Source organism: Aptenodytes patagonicus, chromosome 7, assembly GCF_965638725.1.
Source record: "Aptenodytes patagonicus chromosome 7, bAptPat1.pri.cur, whole genome shotgun sequence".
NCBI lineage: Eukaryota > Metazoa > Chordata > Aves > Sphenisciformes > Spheniscidae > Aptenodytes > Aptenodytes patagonicus.
This window is the reverse complement of record NC_134955.1, coordinates 47,131,657-47,153,290: the sequence shown is the minus strand read 5'-3', so window position 1 is coordinate 47,153,290 and position 21,634 is coordinate 47,131,657. Positions and strand designations below refer to the sequence as shown.

Below are 21,634 nucleotides of genomic sequence, written 5' to 3'. Positions count from 1 at the left end.
TATGTCACAAAGACAGCCTTGTAGGCCAGCATCTCAGACTTTTTTAAGGGAGAGAAGGAGAGAGATCAGCTTGGGGACAATACACAGCTGAAGGAAAGAAAAGACAGGGGAACTAGTTCTACAAAATCCTTGTACCTCATATGACTGAAGAAAGTCAGAACAAACCTCCCCTTCATAAAATTTATTCAATAAAAGCCCTTAATACATATGAAAAGAATGCTGTCAGATATGACATGATATTGTATGCATGACTGAGCAAGGGGCACATCTTCATCTCATGTCCCACTGTGCAGGGTCTCACAGGTAGAAAAGTCTGCAGCCCTCCATCTCCTGTTCTGCTTCTTCAGCTGAATTGCATCCAACCTCATAGGAGCATTTACTCTAGACACCTGCTGTATCTGTAAACCATGCAATTGGGATGCTGGAGAAGCACCACTGATAGCTACTGCTCCAAATCTATCAGATGAGGCTAATGTCAAACAATGGAAAACATCCTAAAGTAGCACATGGCACAGTGCTGTTACATTAGGAACCTGTACACTGTCCTTCAGGGCACATTAGGCACAGCCCTGAATAACTCTATTACCTCCAATCCAGTCCTTCACCTAGCCAACAATTACATAATTTATTTTTCCTAAGCAATGCAATTCACCCTTGCTCTCTGCTATCGCATTTCCATAAAGCTTCTGCTTGGTCCTACAAAGATCCAGGATCATTGGTGGCATTTTTTTATAACCCTGAGGTGGATGCATCTTTGCAATGGCAACTTCTAGCTGCAGCCAGCCTATGAAAAATAATACCATTATCAGAGTCAAACTGGAGAGGGACAGAAGGAGTTCAAGCTGAGATCTTTATTCCTTTGCTTTACTCCAGTCTCCAGATTTTCAGCTGATTTATTCTTCAGAGACCAAGAAAGTGATAATTTTCCCAGAAAAGTACTGTTTCCCAGAAAGGCTACCCCAGAATATAGACCACCTTTCTCACTTCCCAAGAAATACTGACTGTGTAACACGTTTCTGGATGTCCTCTCCCATTTCTCAGCATTCCAGGAAAGAAAATACATAACTTTTCCATAAATCAGAGTGCCTCCAAAGTGTATGTCCAGACATATACACTCTTATTATAGGCCTTAATGTATACAAGCGATCTCACATCACTCCATGACTGAGCCCTTCAGCTCTGTGAATAACACCAGCATAACTGGTTCCATAACTGGAACTCCAGCCAGTAAGACAGCTTCATCGGGGGCTCAACTTAAATGCCTCTATGCAAACGCACGTAGCATGGGGAATAAACAAGAGGAGTTAGAGACACGCGCACGCCGTCAGGGCTACGACCTTATTGGCATCACAGAGACGTGGTGGGATGGCTCCTATGATTGGAGTGTTGGGATGGAAGGATACAGGCTCTTTAGGAAGGACAGGCAGGGGAGACGAGGAGGGGGTATCACCCTCTATGTCAATGACCAGCTGGAGTGCATGGAGCTCTGCCTGGGGATGGATGAGGAGCCAACTGAGAGCTTATGGGTCAAAATTAAGGGAAGGCAGGGGTCTGCTACAGGCCACCTGACCAGGAAGACCAAGCAGATGAGGCCCTCTATAGATAGATAGGAGCAGCCTCACGCTCACAAGCCCTCGTCCTCCAACCACCCCGACATCTGTTGGAGGGACAACACGGCAGGGCGTAAGCAATCTGGGAGGTTCCTGGAATGTGTTGATGATAACTTCCTTTTCCAAGTGGCAGAGGAGCCAATGAGGAGAGGTGCTATGCTGGACCTTGTTCTCACACACAAGGAGGGGCTGGTGGGGAATACGAAGCTCAAGGGCAGCCTGGGCTGCAGTGACCACGAAATGGTGGAGTTCAAGATCCTTAGGGCACCGAGGAGGGCGCACAGCAAGCTCACTACCCTGGACTTCAGGAGAGCAGACTTTGGCCTCTTCAGGGATCTGCTTGGTAGAGTGCCATGGGACAAAGCCCTGGCGGGAAGAGGGGCCCAAGAAAGCTGGGTAATATTCAAGGATCACCTCCTCCAAGCTCAGGAGCGATGCATCCCAACAAAGAGGAAGTGAGGCAAAAACGCCAGGAGGCCTGCGTGGATGAACAAGGAGCTCCTGGACAAACTCAGACACAAAAAGGAAGCCTACAGAGGGTGGAAGCAAGGACAGGTAGCCTGGGAGGAATACAGAGAAATTGTCTGAGCAGCCAGGGATCAGGTTAGGAAAGCTAAAGCCCTGATAGAATTAAATCTGGCCAGGGACATCAAGGGCAACAAGAAAAGATTCTATAGGTATGTCGGGGACAAAAGGAAGATGAGGGAAAATGTGGGCCCTCTCCGGAACGAAATGGGAGTCCTGGTTACCCGGGACACGGAGAAGGCGGAGGTACTCAATGACTTTTTGCCTCGGTCTTTGCTGGCAAGTGCTCGAGCCTCACCGCCCAAGCCACAGAAGGCAAAGGTGGGGACTGGGAGAATGAAGAGCCGCCCACTGTGGGAGAAGATCATGTTCAAGACTATCTAAGGCACCTGAAGGTGCACAAGTCCATGGGACCCGATGAGATTCATCCATGGGTCCTGAAGGAACCGGCAGATGAAGTTGCTAAGCCACTATCCATCGTATTTGAGAAGTCGTGGCAGTCCGGTGAAGTTCCCACTGACTGGAAAAAGGGGAAACATAACCCCCATTTTTAAAAAGGGAAAAAAGGAAGACCCAGGGAACTACAGGCCAGTCAGTCTCACCTCTGTGCCTGGGAAGATCATGGAACAGATCCTCCTGGAAGCTATGCTAAGGCACATGGAGGACAGGGAGGTGATTCGAGACAGCCAGCATGGCTTCACCAAGGGCAAGTCCTGCCTGACTAACCTAGTGGCCTTCTGTGATGGAGTGACTACATCAGTGGACAAGGGAAGAGCTATGGATGTCACCTATCTGGACCTCTGTAAGGCCTTTGACACGGTCCCCCACAATATCCTTCTCTCTAAACTGGAGAGCTATGGATTTGATGGGTGGACAGTCTGGTGGGTGAGGAATTGGTTAGATGGTCGCATCCAGAGGGTAGTGGTCAACGGCTCAATGTCCAGATGGAGATTAGGGACAAGTGGCGTCCCTCAGGGGTCTGTATTGGGACCAGTACTGTTTAATATCTTCATCAATGACATAGACAGTGGGATCGAGGGCACCCTCAGCAAGTTTACAGATGACACCAAGCTGAGTGGTGTGGTCAACACGCCAGAGGGACAGGATGCCATCCAGAGGGACCTGGACAAGCTTGAGAAGTGGGCCTGTGTGAACCTCATGAGGTTTAACAAGGCCAAGTGCAAGGTCCTGCACCTGGGTCGGGGCAACCCCCGATATCAACACAGGCTGGGGGATGAAGGGATTGAGAGCAGCCCTGCCGAGAAGGACTTGGGGGTACTGGTGGATGAAAAGCTGGACATGAGCCAGCAATGTGCGCTTGCAGCCCAGAAGGCCAATCGTATCCTGGGCTGCATCAAAAGAAGTGTGGCCAGCAGGTCGAGGGAGGTGGTTCTGCCCCTCTACTCTGCTCTGGTGAGACCCCACCTGGAGTACTGCGTCCAGCTCTGGAGCCCTCAGCACAGGAAGGACACGGATCTGTTGGAGCAGGTCCAGAAGAGGGCCACGAAAATGATCGGGGGATGGAACACCTCTCCTATGAAGAAAGGCTGAGAGTTGGGGCTGTTCAGCCTAGAGAAGAGAAGGCTTCGGGGAGACCTTCTTGCAGCCTATCAGTACTTAAAGGGGGCTTATAAAAAACATGGGGGCAGACTTTTTAGCAGGGCCTGTTGCGACAGGACAAGGGGGAATGGCTTTAAACTAAAGGGGGGTAGATTTAGACTAGATACAAGGAAGAAATTTTTTGCGACGAGGGTGGTGAAAGACTGGCACAGGTTGCCCAGTGAGGTGGTGGATGCCCCATTCCTGGAAACATTCAAGGTCAGGTTGGACAGGGCTCTGAGCAACCTGATCTAGTTGAAGATGTCCTTGCCCACAGCAGGGGGGTTGGACTAGATGACCTTCAGAGGTCCCTTCCAACCCAAACTATTCTATGATTCTATGATAACTTTACAGCTTGAAAAATAACAAATAGCTTGAAACCAAGTCATCTCCTCCCAGTCTGAACTGTCCTTTAGTCTTCATACCCATTCTATTACCATGTCCAGATATTTCCTTTCCCTTAGGTGTCCTTCATAAGCATCAGGCTTCTCAACCTACACTCTACAATTTGTATACATTTTTCCTCCCATCTCTTCTCGCTGACCATCTCCATCCATCTCCATTATACCATAACCCCATACACACATAAACATTGACAAATTTCACCTTTACTGTCAAGGCTGATCACTAAATCCTGAACTGTTCATTGCATTCTTGTCACTAGGGCACTGTCATGTGTCACTCTCCTGCAAAGGACGCAACCAGTCAAATCCCCCCCTCCCAGCTCCTGCATTTAACATGCTTATTACGTTCTTGACTCCTCCCAGTTACTGTACCATGTAAGGAATACACTGCCTCTGGCAAACAGCAACATGTACACAGTTCTGAGCCCCACCAGGCCAATTTATAAAGAGCATTAGCCAGCGGAACCAAGCAAGAGCAATACTTCAAATGGTTTGAAGGAGTTACAGTGATATTGGAGACACAGGCCATCTACAAGATCCAGAAAAACTGTTTCAATGCCTGTGACAGCAAAGCCCAACTAGTGATGTTCACTTAATCCATGCCTAAGCCCCTCTTAATAAGGAAAGAGGTGAGGACTCACTTGGTAGGTGCCAGTACAGGATCATCTGCCCAGCCTCCTTGCCGGCGTGGGGGTTTAGGCGGTGGACCCTTTAATAAAGAGAAGAGACACATTACAGCCAGCTCCAGTCAAGGCAAAGTCAAGTCAACTGAGGCACCAGGTCCGCACATACCAATGTAACACTTTAGCAAATAACAGATGGAGAGGGAGTGTTTAAAATGCTGTTTATTCATAAAATAAAAAGAAGACAAATATTGCAGGACAGGTTTTTAAGTGTCTCTGTAAGCAAAAGATGTATTGCTCTAATCAGTATCTTGACAAGTTTCAGGTCTGTGTGCCTTTGACTTGTCCAGGACACACAGTACAGTAGCAGACTGATCCACAGAGGATGCGCTCTCCTGGCAAAATATGGTTCACTGGGAACTCGTTCATTACTGCTGCCCACATTTCCGTGGGAGGTATCACGTTACATGTGTCCTAGGGTACAAGTCAGCTCGTTTTAGCCATCTTGTTTTAGATGAGGAATTGTTCCTAAAATTGTCTGCTTTTGTCCACTGCCTAGAATAGGAGGGTAGATGCCAAGTTCAGATACAGGCAGCCATACCAAACACCTCTAAAGTTAGGTGAGATGAATCCCACCACTGCCACCACTGAAATACTAAAGGGGAAGTTCACCTGGAGCTTAAGGACACTCCCTGCTGTTTTCTTGCATTGTCTTGTATGGCACTCTGCCACACAGCAAGAGGAAACAGGAATTCAGCTTGGGGCTTACGATGGGAATTTTCAAGGAGCAGGGCCACAATTTCCCACCATGTGGGAGCTGCCCACTGCCTTTTGCAGTTTTGGGCTCAGTTCCCCCTGCCTGAAGCACCTCGTACAGCAGCGGCTTCAGTGTTTTGCATGACAGGCAGTGGTGAAAGCAGAGGGGCAAAGTGAACCCAGTGCATGAATGTCAGTTTATATAGTTCCCAATTGATGGTGCCCAGTGGTGGTGAGGGAAAATGGGTTATGGGGACCTGTGAAGGGACCATCATGAGAAAGGATGACTGGGTAGAAGATGTCCCAAAACGGGGAAAAATGGTGACTGCAAAGGAGTCTAAGCTGGAGCAATGGTGGGGGGAAACAGGTGGCTCCCACAGCTTTTATTAAGAAAGGGAATGGGCTGGGTGACTCCTGAGGATTTTTGACTTGACAGAGGGGACCTTGCATGTGTGGTGGGGTCAACCCTGAGCCAAAGCCAAATTACCTCTTGCCACGGACGAGGAAGGGGCTGAGCTAACCCCTGATGGTAGGGGTCTCCCGTGTTTATTTCTTGAAGCAGAACCATTGTTTGTGAGTGTGGGAAATGAAGAGAGCCTGCCAGGGGCAGCCGCTGCCTGCTGCAGGGAGGGGGCATGACCCTGCATAGCTCCCTGATAGGAGCAAAAATAGTCATCCTCCAAAAATAAACAGGGAGCAGGAATGAGGCAGGAGCTGCAGTCCCAAAATACCAGCTTTCTTCAGCAAAGGGAGCACAGGAGGGCAGAGGGACAGGCAAGGAGCATGAAACGCAGGAAACAGCCTCCTTATATGGGCTCATCCGCAGGGGACAGAGCTCAGTCGACTGGAATGACCATGTCACAGAATGTGAAGCCTTCAGGGGCCCAAGTGAATGGAGTTTTCTGATCTTTAAATGATTCCCCCAGATTCTTAAGATGCCAAACCAGAGAAGAGGCTACAGTGCCAAAAAAGGAGCATTTTGAATTCAGTTGATCTGGACACACCCAGAGCCCAGGAAAAAGAGGAAAACCACACCACATATGGGTGTGCATGCCCACATAAACATCCCTATTCCCATTACACACACCCCTACCTCAAAAACACAGTCCCTCCCACACGGATCCTTCCCATGCAAACAATCCTCCTCCCCTCACACCATCTCCCAGATAGCCAGCAGGCCATGTTCCCAACACACAGCCTCACAACTCCTCGCAAAGGTACATGGAATCACACAAATGTCACCAAAGAACCTGGGCCATAAGGTTGAGGGAAAATGCTGCGTCTCCAGGGCATTCCAATGCACCTGCAATTTAATTCCCTCAACATCAAAACTAGCCTTCAGATCCAACATATCTAAAGTTGGTCACTCCAAATCAGAGGGTGATGAGAATGACTGCCCCAGTCTTTGCACAGGGCATGACTCCATGGCATCTAGGGGTTCGATTCCAATGTCTTGCCAATGTTATAATGTCTTCCCATTGATCAAACACACCAGGCAACCCTGAATGGCTGTCAGACCCTGACAAACACCTCACATATACCTACAGGTCTTTTATTCCTCTTGCAATAAATCAGGTAATTCTTTTTGAACTGCCCACAGGAGGACTAGCAACAGGAAAGGCAATGTTACCTGTCAGCTGAGGATAAATAGCTTTTCTTTGTTAGTTGCCTGGAAAGTGCCATAATAAGGTCACATGCCACATGCACTTTTGTCAAGTAAATAAACTTACCTTCATATACTTTCACATTTCCAAAACCTCAGCATAATTTACAATTGAGAATGCAATGTCGTGCATTGCCATAATATGGTGACAGGTAGGGACATTGCAGCTGCAAGAGCTTGAGGCAGAAAGTGGGGAGAACATCAACCCCAGAGGGAGCAGAGCAGAAACAGAGGACATTGTTCTTCTGTAATGGAGCAAATGTGCTCCTGAGCACTCCTTTTTGGTGAAAAAGACTGGGGGCTTTAAATGATCAGAACTTATTGGCACCTATGTGTTGTACTTGGGCAAGATATTTATGTATGTTCCCAAATGCAAAGCTAAGACATACACCCAAACCGTTTGGTGTCCAAAACACTGAGATTCCACCAGCTCCTGACAACAGTGTTCTTTCTCAGCTCTTGCTGCTCAGTCTCTTTCACAGCACTAACCACTTGCTTGCTGCGGTTTGCTTTTCCACTTAAGTTTTGTCAGTTATTTATCTCCAGAAGATTTCCTCTACCTTAGTTTCTGCAGATTGTCCACTTTTTCAAGGAACGTTGCTATGGTCTGGGCTCTTTATTTTATTTTTTCTCAGAAATTCAGTTTAACATTTTTGTGATGGCACTTTCCCAGTATTTCTCAGGCTGCCTTCTTTACCAACAGTTTCATACTACCACCATAATCGGTATTTTATCTTTCCCTTTGAAAAATGACTGGCCTGAATTCCATCTCTCCTGCATTGAAATAGAACCTCTACCTCCTTCTTTATCTGTAGTCAGGCCTCTTCTTATCAGACAGATGTAGAATTCTAATTTGGCTTCCCCATTAAGGCAGAAATTTCCAGGTCACTTGTCAGATCATGTCTGCAGTTTTGAAGGTGCTAGTTGGATGTTGCTTCCCTCATGGAAGCAACTACCCTGTGTGTCTCTGGATCCTGAGGGTCCAGCAAAGTTTCTTTTAGGACCTACCACGCACACAGGCAGATTACGGACATGTTGGGTCCCTCAGATTCTCAGGCGGGTCTGGAAATATGGATTAATCTACCTTCATCAACATGACAACTCCTCTGAAACAGTGAGCACTCTGTGCAGGGAAGCAGGGACTCAAATGACATTGACAGCATGCAACAAAGGACACACAATTTTTCTGTCATGTAATACATTTCCTAAAATGTGTGGGATCTATGTTCTGCCCAACATACAGACACTGAGATTTTATACAGTATGTAGGTGCCTTGTTTTTATCCAATATTGACCATGGAGCAGAAAGAAAGAAGTATTGCCAGTCTCGAGTTTCCTCTCCCCTGACTGAGGAAAAGCAAATCTCCACAAACAGGCCTGATGAGTTAGTTTTGACTGCTGCCAATTAAGGAGCTGTAAGTCAAACAGCCCCCACTGCTTCCAAGCAGCCATGTAACACTTACAATCTATACCGATCTCAGAGCATATATGATATCAAAAACGGCTCAATTCCCAGACCTATGCAAGCCTCAGCTTTTTGCAAAGAACAGCCCATCTCTGCTAGCCCTCTTTATCATGTCCACAGACAGTTCAAGCAGTGCATTTGATTTTAATGAATCCCCTCCAAGGACTTCTGCATGTCTTAAATGCCTAGTAGAAAATACTGGATTTCCATTTCATCCACAAACTGTCCTTCTTCATGGTCACTGACCTTCTTTTACTAGGGAAAGTGCTATTGAGACAGAAAAAGTTCTTGGGGGGCTTTAAATATTTTCTGTCATCTATCACAACAAGTAAAGGAGCAGCTCATATTGTTAAACAGCTATCAAGAATTTCTTCCCTAAAGCAATGGTCAGCTACCTAGTCAGCTGACATGTGCACCTGCTAGGAAAGCTGTCATATTGCAGCATTTGGCACCTTAACCTGTCTCAAGAGTTACTGCTCTCTCCTGCATGAAAACAGTGAAGCAGCACACAACGATCTGATTCTCTGAGCAAGGGGTTACCAGGTAGAATCCTCTCACAACCCACAGTTACAGGGCAGTGCCCCTCCAGCCCTCCTAGGCATGAACATCTCTCAGTTTGCTACCACCTTGTACTACATACTGCCAGACATGTTCCCACCCATCTCCACCACTCCTACAGTTCTTTTGCTGACTTCAGGTGGGTCCAGGAGCACTCAAAACATGAAATAAATGTGTGGAAAAGGAAAAGCTTTTAATAAAATTATTTTTGATGGGATTGTCCCTAATCTACATCAAGGTAGCCAAGCAGGGAGGATACTACTAGAAAGGCTGGGAAACATGGCTGACTAGAAATGCTATTTCAGTAGATGTCATCAAAAGGCTAGTAGATAACCTCAGAAAGCTGAAAATAACTACACCCCTGCTGGCCAGCCACTCGGGGTGCACAGGAGAGAGGCAGCACAAGGCCTTGGGGAGCTCCAGGCCATGCAGTGCTGGGGCTCACACTGGGGAAGTTGGCCTAATTAGGGAACAAAAGTTCAGCTGCATTTTTTAGATTCCTCCTGGAGAATCTGGCCAACTTCCAGCTGAGCGGTCCCCGGGAACAGGCTGGGAGTCCAGCATTTCTACAAGCAACCAGAAGACCACTGGAAAAAAAGCAGCAATCCCTGTAAAATGGAAGCAGGTAAAAAAGCCAGTGCTTCCTTGGATGCTGGTTCTCTTTGGTGGAGGGTGTTTATTAGCACAATGCAAGAATCCAAACGGATGACAAACTCTGGGACATGGAGGGACAAATTCAGCTCAGCCCAGGACAAACATGCAAATGGGAGGGCATTCACAATGTGCAACAGCTACAGGAAATTCTGCCTCAGAGAACCCTCCCAGGTTCTCAGAGATGCCAGTTGCTTCAAGAGCTATCTACTGCCAGTCCACCCCACTCCCAATTGCATGCCTAAGAAGGCAAAACCCTGGCAACATGCCGTATACAAAATGCAGCTAGCCCCTGGTGAGGGCTCTTCTACAAGCTGAAGATCACAGGGGAGAACAGGATGCTAGAGAAAAACAACGCAGTCAGACTTTAAGATCTTTGGGTATAGGAAATTTTTGTCCCAGCCACACACCAACACTCTCCAGATCTTACTGCAATACAAGTTGTAGATACAAAAAGGGCTATAAGGGACTGCGTTACAATTATACACAACTTCTTAGGTCATGAACTCTCTGAACTTGAGTGGCTGGACAGTGCCTAAACCACTGTGATTATTTTTACGCAAATAAGGTCCCCCAGTAAGCACCCAGGCTGAGAGCAGCCAGTGCTGGGCTCCTCAGTCACACATTTCTAAGTTTCAGGGGATGTGGGGAAGAGTACTTGGGGGGTGGCTGCTGCACAGATCCAGACCAGACCAGACAATGGAATGAGAGTTTGGAGCTGGGTGCCAACCACTGTGCGAGGGTAAGAACTGGGTCAGGAAAACACCGCTCTGATTAAAGGCCCTGATCATATCAAGCCCCAGGCCATGTCTACACCACAGGTGCAGACACACCTGCAAGCAGGATCCATGTGAGTCAGCTTGAGTCTGGAAATGGTCTAGCTTTAGGTACTTCTGGTAACCAAGCTGGTACCTCCCCAGGTAGAGTACAGGTTGCTTCTCACCAGGGGATCTCTGCATCATTCTGCACTATATTTTAAGATGCAAACACACTCACTCAAACAACCCCACCAAACTGGACAACCTAGCAATGTAAGCCCACAATTGGCTTCACATTTCAGGTACTTAAATTTTTTTGATAGTTGTTCTTCCAACAAACATTCATCGAAAACAATTGTTCCTGACAAGTTGTCTTAACCTAAAAAGCAACAGTCCACTTTTCCACCCAAATTGTTTTAAAAGCACTGGGAACCAGAACTACAGAAGGACTTGGTTGCCCCCTCTGGAAAGGTCAGATCCTCAAATCTTCTTTCCAGTTGTTGCCTTAAAGCGTGTCATCACTCAAACTTTGAGTGATATAGAGCCACAGAGGTCAGCATGCACCTAGCTAAGAGTCAGAAATCAGGTGCTCTCCCCGCTTTAGTCCATGAAGGACCCTGAGACTACCTATGGCACGTCTACCAAAGCACAACTAGAGAACAAGGTCCCAGCTGGACTCATTAGGACTGGAACAGATGTTTTCCCGCTCAAATGTTGTTGCCTTCAGTTAGAAAGTCCTTCCCTGCAGCCCAAAAATTCTTTCAGTTCCATTTGCAAAGCAGAGCGGCTTCAGGAGAAAGGACTGAGAGCCTTCTCAGACCCAGAACAGCTCATACCTTTGTCATTATATATAATATTCTCTAGGGAGGTGGGAAACATTACTTGATACATCTTTCAGGAGGAGGAAGAGGACAATAAAAACAGTATCTTCCAGCTTGGAAAGGAGATGGTGGGTTTAATCTTTAAGTTTATGTGTAAAGCATGTGGCTTCAACATCGAAATGAACACCTCCATCCCTGGAGGTCCCTGAAGGCAAGAAAAAGCCCTGTTCCACTGCTGAAGGCTACAAAACACAGGAAGGGGACCAGGATCACTCACTGCTAGTGCAGTGACATGCACTTCCAGAGCTCTCAGAATGGGGCCAGAACTCCACAGAAGGAGAGGGTTTCAGACACACTGCAATCCCCAGCCACTCTTTACCAGCTTAATATACCCACAGGCCCATCCTGAGATTGTCTACATACTGCACAGGCACCTGATACAGGCTGTGGATTCTGCTATGAGGATAAGGCATCTAAATCCCCCTGTGGATCTGTGTTTAGGGAATCCCCACAGTTCTTCTGCATAAAGCTCTAGCCCTCCTTTCAGAGCGGGACTAAAGCAAACTAGAGGAGGGACTTCTCCAAGGCCCCAAAACAAATCCGTGGCAAAGCCAGGAAGAGAACCCAGCAAAATCTTGGCTCACAGCCATGTTCATACTCCTCCTGCCTATTTTGCCTCTGCAAATTAACTGAGATATTAGGATACACCCTTTATTATACCATTGATCAGCCTTACAGCCTTTGGCTAAATTCCCAGGCAGCTTTGGAAGGTGCAGCCAAATGAGTGATTCAACTGGCAAAAATTCAGATCCAAGATGAGTGGTTTGCCAGGGGATGCAAAACAAGTCTCAGAGCAGGCAGATGGCTGGAGGGCAGGACTTCTGCAGGTACGTTCACATCGACAGCCCAGATGGGGCTGTTTGCTAGTATTCAGGCAGCCACAAAGTATCTTCAGCACAGCAAGAGGAAAGGGACCAAATCCAGGACTAGTTCAGATTGTAACACTCAGCACAGCCCAAAGGGAGTTCAGAGAAGGGTTACATGAGCCATCAGGGGGACGAAGGGGCCAACTTCGGACAAATGATTCAAGAAGCCAAGTATTTCAGCTTGGCCAGGCAATGACTAAGGGAGGGATATACTGCAACAAGTTTTGGATCACACTTTATAATATAGAGTTCCACTAATAATTGGTTTGGAAGAGACTTACAATACAATTAACAGAAGTTTGTAAGCATATAGTATTCTAAGTTACAAGCAGCTTACTGATCAGTTAGATTTTTCAACACTCAGTTAACCATTTTGTTACCCTTCACAGGCATTTACAAATGGAAAAATACTATAAAGTGCGACTGCGATGCTTAAGAGCATAAGCCTGAATAAAGGGTGCAGGAATTAGCCAAACAAGAGGGGTTTCAAAGCAGGGATCACTTCATACTAAGGAAAATCTCCTTGCCAGGCACCATTGCATAACATCCCTGAGGCAACAACAATTGCTTATGCGGAAGAGTCACATCAGTTTAGTTATTTTAATGAAATTTAGCAGCCAGGAGCAAGAAGGCGCCTGTGGCATGTGACCAGCCACCACTCAGTACCACAGACCTTGGGAATCAATGATTTAGGGCACTGTATGGAGGTGGAATTACTTCCAGTGAAATGACTGTAAGGACTGGTTGCAGGGGGGAGGGTTTAGATCAATTATCAGGAAAAATTTCTATTGGGTAACCAGTCCCCAAAACTATACCCATCAGTGGAAGGTCTCTTTGCCTGATAAATGGAAAAGTGCTCTGGGCATAGTCCTGAACCATCCATCACTGATGAATAAACCCAGTGGATCTTTCCTACAATATCACATCTAGCACTACCAAGAGAAAACTGAGCTAATCTGAATAGTCTTGACTCCTTGTGATGAGCATACCCTTCTGAGGCCAGAATTAATGAGATGGGTGAAACGGGTTTCTTTTCTGGGCTTTAAATTTCACAAATGAATCTACTATGCTACCAGCACTGGGCTGGTGCTTCAGCAGAAGGAATTAAGAGTACTGGAGAGGATGCTTTAATTGTCTAATGTATACAGAGAGAAACTCTAGCCAGGAAAAATTGGGCAACACCAATTCCATGCTTAGGAAGAGCGCAAGACAATTAGCCCAAAGACTTTAACAGAAACAGGTACTAGTTCTCAGGTTGCTCTGAACAGCACCACCCTGGCTTCTAATGCCAAAAGAATGCTGAGATGTATTTCAGCTTTGCTGCAGGATGAGAAAGGGTATGCGTATTCCTTTTCTCTGTATTACAGGAGCCTGGTAAGAAGCACTATGCCATCCTATTAACCACAGATATTAGCATCCCAGTGCTGGTGCAATAAAAAGGAAAGACTCATACAAAGGCACACATCCTTGTTACTACTAGCTGGCCTTCTCCTCTGGGGCACCAGCAAGACTTCATAATCCCTGAAGACAAGTTTTCATGTTATGGGAGTAAGCTAACCATACTGGACAGCAAATCTAGGCACAGTCAGGTCTTGTACTCTATTAGCTAATTGCTGCCTTGACTTTTAAATGAAAATAGAGTATCTTTCCAATGGCCACATATACATCTGTGACCTCAGAACAAGATGCAGCAGCTGATAAGAGCATCTGTTACAAAGATAATAAAAAAAAACTGTCAGCAATAGGAACAGAGGATGCAGGAAAGGCACTGCATCTGAGGCAAACTTTGTCTTATTCTCCAATACAAGAGTCCCCTCTTAAGGTAGCCTCCAGACATATGAATAGGTTAGTCCTACTAGTCCCCTTCAGAGGAGCCAGCATCTACCTAGAAAGCCTCTAGTCTTACATGGTCAACCTTTTCCTCTGGGTCTTCATCCTAGAAGGATCAGGAGGGAAAAAGAGAAAAAAGAAGTTAAAAGGAAGAACCATGGAAGCCTGCACAAAGTATCTTAAAGATTGACATGAATGGCTGTCCTGCAGGACATACTTTGCAACCTTATTCACTTGAACAAAGTACAAAGTTGATCCCACCATTGTAAGATTTTATATCCACAGTCATTTATGCATAGTCTATTTGACTGCAATGGCAGGAAAGTCTGCCAGCAATCAGACCTTGAAAAGCATACTAAAGAAAAAAAAACAATCTACAAACGAGAGCAAGAAGAGAACAGACTTAGTTCCCTCTCCCTATAGCATACGAAAACCCAAATTATTCAGGTGTGTAGGATGCTAGAAAGATTTGTATGGATAGGCTCTGCAACCATGCCAGAGACCAGAAATGATGCTGGACCGGTCATACTAGGGGTTATATACTGTAGCAGGCTGCAGCCCTTTTTTCAGGAGCTACTGTTTCCCAAGGCAACCTCAGATCCTCCACTGGGAGCAGGAGCTGTAGCAATTAGCATAAGATAGGCATAGCTGACAACAATGTTAGCTTTAGTAGATGAACTTTAGCTAACCCTATAGTATAAGGGAGTAGCTTGGTTACGGGGTAGATGAGTAACTCAAGGAAAGCAGCCTGTTAATCACTGTGAAAGTTGCAAACTGGTTGAAAACCTTTCTGATGAGCAGACTGCCAGCACCAGCAGTAGTGATGACCAGTTGTTAGGCACCAAATGCAAGGAGGTGGCAATTAAGAACCCAGTAATCTCTGCACTGTCCTAGAAATGACAGTGTTCAGAATCACTCAGGGAGAGAATCTAGGGTATCCCATGACCCTGCACCAGGAATATGCACAGGATGGCTAGAAACACTACACTAGCCCACCTGACTTTTCTCCTGGACTGCATCATCTCTCCTGTGGAACAGGGAAGCCATGTGATTCATAAATGGCATATATCTCTGATTAAAGTGGTTTGGTATCTGAGTCCACTTAGTGTCTGTGCTGTCATCTCGTCTTATGGTCTTACCATGACAGGAGCAGAGGGAGGCTACATGCAGGTTAGGGCAGCGGGGGTAAAGAAGCGCCCAGATCAGTGAGCAGCGTAAATGAAATCAGATTTGCCCAAGTGGTACGATCTGTTGGAAGTGTGTATCTGTCAGCCAGGGACCCACTTGTTCCCACACCCGAGAGCAGAAAGGCTTCTGCAGGGCCCAACATGACCCAAGCTTCTATGGATGTACGGAGCCCAAGTGGTACAGGACTCGCAGTAGCACAGAAGGAAATCCAGCTGGACAACACATGTTGGAAAGCATTTAAATAACCACTTATTTGAGCAATCTTCCATGTGGATTTCACCCTCAGCAACTGATTTGCAGTTGTTTATTCACTTGGGTTAGATAACCAAGTCCTATTTAAACGATGCCTGGATGTCAGCCTAAAGAGTCACTGCCAGGAATGTTTGTAAGCTGGGTGGTAGAACTCCAAATAGCTGCTTTGCAAAATTCACCTGTGGGAACATCCCTCCAATATGCAGTGGAGGTGGCCCAAGCTTTTGCCTGTCTACATGAATCTATCCCAAATAAGGTATTTTTTACAGCACAGAAATGCTCACTTTTTATCACCCAAGGACCACAACTACATAGGCAAGCTTACAAATATCAGGTAGGGCAACAAGAGAAGAACATACCTTCAGAAGTGAAAGCACAGAGCCTTTCCCCAGGCTTTGGGGAAACATGGGGAAGAGAACCAGCAGGGAACTTGGATGATTTTGGGGCAAACTCTGATATAAAGTGAAAGTGATCCTGTCCTACCTGTGTGGAGATATTCTCAACATAGCCTGGAAAACCCTCATCCTTTAGGCTGACACATTGCCTATTAAAGTAGTCTCCACTCGAAGGATCTAGAAAGTGCTGCCAGAGAGACACCGACAACATCATATTGAGATTGTAAGAGGTAGAAACCTCTTGAACAAGGTCCCAACGGAATCCCGTCACTGTAGGATGAAGAGAAAACAGACTGTGGAAGCAGGATAACATTACAATATTTTTGCATACTGATTTCTTATGGAACAGCGAATAGTTCACTCTTGCTGAGAGGAGAAACAGAAAAGGGAAAATTTGCTGATATATTTTTAAAAAAGGTTTTTCCACTCAGCTTTCCAAATCAATCTCCTCAAGAGCCCCAAACCTGGCCAAACAGCTTCTTTTGGTGGATGTCATCAAGCCAGCGTTCAGGCTGTTGGATGCAGCGATGTTAGAGCCAGGAAAAAGGTTTGACTTTTATTCTATAAAAGCGTCCAGAAGTCCTGGTAGGATGGGAGAGCAAAGATCTTCAACGGATCTCATTATATGATCTGCCCCTCCCTTTATACACATAACATGACCAGCTTGAGTTTGTCCCATTTTGTCAGAAAGTTGATAGCATCAAGATGAGTAAAAAGTAACACATCAAGCCAGGGGATGGGAAAGGCCTCCCAAGGGAAAAATGGATACATTACCCCTCTGAAAATGAATGTTTGAAATGCGGAGTTCTGGCATGCAGCAAGCAGATTTATCTCTAGGAATTCCCATGTACGGCATATTCCCCTGGGTGCCCAAGAAGTGCCTGCCGATTTGCCAAGGAGCTCTAAAGGCCAGGAACACGCACAGCCATTGCTGCAGGAGGATGCTGACTGCACCAATTACAGCAAATAATCATGTTCCTTCTTGCCTCATGAAATAATACATAGCTGCAGTGTTGTTTGTTAGTACTTGTACTTCTGAAAAGGCAGGAATGCTCTGCATGTCAGATGACAGACTGTGAGCTTTGTGACCCTTAGTGAGCCCCTTGATGAGACAGAGGTCTAAATTTGAAGGTAATGCAGATACTTCCACGCAGGAATGGGAAGTATCAAATAGAGATTTGGGCAGAGGAATTAGATACTCCGCTGTAGTTAAGGAACTTATTGTGGGAGATATATACACACAACAGGCACTGAAAAGACACTAAGATATCATACTGCTTTCATAGAGCTTGGCGGAAGTATATTAGGCTACAAGGCACAAGAGATTGCAGTTGTGCCCTAGGGAAGGAGGTTTTAACAACACGTTTGTGAAAGAAGACACACAGTTGAGGAGACGTACCATTGTTTGGAGTCTCTTTCAGAAGACAGAGTCCAGGTCAAGGAGAGATCAGCAGTAATCTGGTAAGATCTATGCTCCAAGACAGATGATTTGCCTATTGACTTCAAAACAAAGATCTTTTTAATTATGTTAAATGAGTTGTTCACTCCTCAAAGTGAATTTCCTTGTAATAAGCCCAAATGTTGAAACATGGAGAGACAGGTACTTTTCGCTTCCTTCAAGCAAGCTGCTCTGACTGGAAAACACTTCCCGGATGGTTCTCAGTGTCATGAAAAGACCAGAACAATAGCACAAATGGTATGTTCATACCAGAAATCTGAGCTGGGTGGAAACTGGTGGATTGACAATGAATTAAAAAAAAAAAAAGTCAAGGTGAATCTTAAAACAGTTTTAAAACTCTGAGGAACTACTGAGGGCAGAATCACCATCCTGAATGTGAAACTGCACATGAAGGTGTGAATATGGCAAAGGTTTAAGACAAACCCCTTTGTCTTCAAAATCAGTAGTAAGAATAAAACCTCCTATGCTGCAATTAATTACATGGGGCCTTCTCCACTACTGCCAGTTCCAGAAAAAAGTAGGGGTTTTTATTTTGCGTTTCTTTTGGGAAGGTTCCTTGAAAAGGTTTCAAGATGACCAGATGGCTGAATGAGACATCCATTGTAACAGCTGATCCCACCACTTGGAGGCAAGCCAAGGCCAAGCTTCCAGAAAAGTAAAAGGTGATTGCCAATCTAGGGTGAAGGAAAAAACAATATCAGTTCTATTAAATGCTCACTTTGGTATCAGATATGATCGTGTATGAGAAGCCTCCAAATCTGGAGCAAAGGAAAAGGCTGAGATTATTTATAGTGGATTTTGTCTCTTCTCCAGTAGCTCCAAGGTTTTCAGTTAACAGCAACATTTAGCAACAAAGAACTGTCTGAAGGGAGACTATTGACACAAACGGTTCTTCCTGGTGGTTAAGATCCAGTAATAACATACTTGAATCTTGTAAGGCGTGGAAGGCCTCACCCTTCTGCTGCTGAAAAGCTCACTGCTTTCAAACAGAAGATTGTAACTATTTCTTAGTCCTCTCCAGGGGTGCCCAAGGACTTTATGATCTCTTCCCAGCTATTATAATGGCTATGATGCGAGACACACCAAGTACAACTGCAGTAAGTTACAGTCAGTCAGCTGTACCCCTACATCACGCCCTGGTCTCTTTCTAACCAGGGAATCAGTCCATGAACTAGGACGGCCAGTTCCAGTAAGAGAACAATCTGATAGTAAGCCACCCTAATCTGGAGGCTAACCAACGATTACACCCACTTAAACCACCAGCTGGTTTCTTTAAGACTTTCTCTACCTATGAGGCCCACAGTTATTTTGATTTCTTAAATTACGCCTTCCGCAAACTCCCTCATGGAATCCTTCCTGAACTCCTATAGTATACCCGGGGAGGGGAGAACGCATAGGTGGGAGATGATTCCCCGCTATGCCTATCAAGAGAAGAGAGCATACTTTCTCCAGAAAAAAAGCCTGTTCTATGAGGTGTTATTGTAAGCTAAGCCATAACAGTGTATTTTCAACAGCACTGCAGGGACTCCAAGGAAATATCCCTCCACAAAACCATTTTGGCGCAGATGGCTGGGACACAACCACTCAGTGCAACAGGAGAGTTTTGTCACGGCACAGAGGACCAGGGAGTAGCCACTCCCAAGACAGAAGGTCCCAGGGCTCTGAGCACAGTAGCTTGAAGCACAGTTGGTGCCAGAGTGGCCAGCAGGGCAAAGTGGGTTTGCAGTTTAAAGAAGCCAAGAATATGGTATGCTGGAGACCACGGCTGGCATTGCAAAAAGCTAAGTATCATCTCATTTGAACAAATATCACTGTCAATGAGGTGGAAGTCTGATGACCCTTTTGTCCATCTGAAGGTGTCAGGGAGCAAAATCTGTATGTCATTTCTTGACGGGTGCTCCTTCCAGCAGGAGATGCCTGTGGAGAAGCCATGCTAACATCAGAGAGCAAACTTCCAGGTAGAATTTGAGCATTCTGCAGCACTAAGCAAGAAAGTGAATCGGAAGGGTTCAGATCTCATCTTTCTGGGTATTAGAAGATGTTGCCTCACTCTCCTGTGAAAGAGGGGTTCCAGACCATCTTCTGCTTTTTGAAGATGTACTGACAGAACAGAGTCTGAACAAAAGTTTTTCTCCAAAGCCAAGTGGGAACCAAGTTTGCATATTATTACCCACAAGACAAAGTCTCAGATACTGCAAAGCTGGCTTATAGCATGACCTTTGTAGCCTGTGCATGGAGGAAAGGAAAAAGAGTGTCACTATACAAACTTGATAGTGACATCTCAGATACTGTACTCTGGCTCTAGCAAAAGCAAAGTGCAAAAGTAAGGCATCTGCTTACCTGTATTCTGTCTTGCTACCATAGATGGTGGCGAAACTGGTCACAAAACTATGTGCCTGCTTATATTTTAATTCCCATGGAAGATATGCATGTACAGGAGGGAGAGGCCCCAAGTCCTGTTTGATGCTACTCTCCATACCTCACACGTGAGAAACTGTAGCCCCAGATATAACCCTGTGTGGAAACTACACATCATGCAGAGGGCAACACCAGGAAAGGGACAGGGCAGTCACATGGGTCCCAACTCTAAGGACGAACTTCAATGGACAGAGCACACCATGCGGGAAAGAATCTCAGAAGAAACGAAGAATCCTCCACTGGAGACACCAGCAGGATTACAGACAGGTTCTCCTGACAGGACACCCACCTCTCCCAGAGAAGCAGACGGGGAATTCTTCCTGCTGAGATTTTCATCTGTAAAGAAGTCCTGGCGTGCTCGACGGCCCATCTTTAGTACCTGTAGTGCAGGGGGAAACGCGAAGGAGCAGAGGGCACACAGTTACTGACAAAAGCTGCTTCAGAGCAGGGGGGGAAATGCAAGCAACAGCTCTGCAGTTACGCTATGCCCTGCAATGAGACACGTTCCCCTAAAGAGTGCAAAAGCATTACCAGCTGCAGGTGTTAACCCTGCAGCCGCCTCCCAGCCCGCGGCCGGCGCGTGGGTCACGCTCCTCGATCTCACCCGCGGGCTGCTCAGCCCTTCCTGCTGCACGGTGTCCCACAGAAACCTGACCCCGCGGCGGTACCCACGGAAAGCCCGGGCAGGCCTCCCGGGGGACGGACGACACCATTTCCCCGCCTCCGCCGTCGTGCGGTGGGGGCTGCCGTCCCCGAGCCCAGCCCCGAGGCTGCCCCGGCCGCGCTCGTCCCGCTCGCGTGCGAACGGACCGCCGTTAGAGACGCCGGAGCCCCTGCTCAGAGAGACTGGGGCCCGCCCCGGCCCCGGCCCCGGCCCCGGGGCGGCCGCTCGCGCCCCGCGACCGCTAACGGCCAGCTCGCGCCGCGGGCAGCACAGCGGCCTCGCCGCGGCCCGGGCCCGCTCACCCCGGCGGCGCCCCCCCGCCGCGGTGCCTCCGCTCGCTCCGGCTCAGCCTCCATCCGCCGCCGCCGCCGCCGGTGCTTCCGGCAGACAGCCCGCCCCCGCGGCCGCGGCAACCGCCGCCCGCCGCCCGCAGGGGCCGCGCCGCGCCGCTGACCCCTACCGCCCCGCGGGCCTGGCCTGCGGCGCGTCCGGCCCTCTTGTCACTGCGTCCGCCCCGGGTGCCATCCCCACGGAGCCCGGCCTGCCCCCGTGGGGGCCCCACGGCCCCTGAGCGCCCGACCTCTCCCCTGCCCGGCCCCTTCCCCTTCCAGCCCCGCTCACCCCCAGCCCCTCCGGGACATCCTGCTCCCAGGGGCCTGTTCCTGGAGCCAGGGGCAGCCGGGGCGCCACGCACCTCATAAAGACTGGCTCAACGCAGACTGGGTATTCCTGCCAAACAGCCGGCAATGAATTACAACGCTGGGTACTCCTGGTAGCCATATAAATATCCAGCCCCGTTAGCAATCTTAAAATCTTGGCCTGACTAACAGTGACTGAGGTGCTACAATTTCTCAGCACAATACGTCATGCGAGTACTCTTTTATCAGTTCTTAATTTCACATGCAGTAGGGGCAGGTTAAAAACAGCCTGCCACTCTGTCTTCTCCAGCTCTTTACTGTATACACTTTTTAAGTTCCCACTAAGGCAGATAATCCCAGCCTTGTAGATCTGTCTCCTCATAGAGGGTTTTGCCAAGTCTCCTGATCGCTTCTGATGCTCTTCCCAATTC

At 47.2% G+C, this 21,634-nt stretch overlaps 1 protein-coding gene across 4 annotated transcripts in view; it reads right to left on the bottom strand.

Annotated features, from left to right (window-relative positions):
• Nucleotides 1–21,290, bottom strand: part of IFT43 (intraflagellar transport 43) — a 48,728-nt gene extending 27,438 nt beyond the window's left edge. The window contains exons 1-4 of one of the 4 annotated variants that reach the window (XM_076345142.1): nucleotides 21,260–21,290; nucleotides 20,191–20,280; nucleotides 14,266–14,295; nucleotides 4,780–4,847 (exon numbers count right to left, since the gene is read on the bottom strand). In XM_076345142.1, coding sequence (XP_076201257.1) covers nucleotides 4,780–4,847; nucleotides 14,266–14,295; nucleotides 20,191–20,271 — 179 coding nt within the window. In that variant the 5' untranslated portion in view covers nucleotides 20,272–20,280; nucleotides 21,260–21,290. Of the gene's footprint in view, nucleotides 1–4,779; nucleotides 4,848–14,265; nucleotides 14,296–20,190; nucleotides 20,281–20,432; nucleotides 20,500–20,867; nucleotides 20,922–21,259 lie in introns of those variants that run through there. The other 3 variants (XM_076345140.1, XM_076345143.1, XM_076345141.1) reach the window with 3 other exon arrangements.
• Between the last annotated feature and the right edge of the window lie 344 nt (nucleotides 21,291–21,634).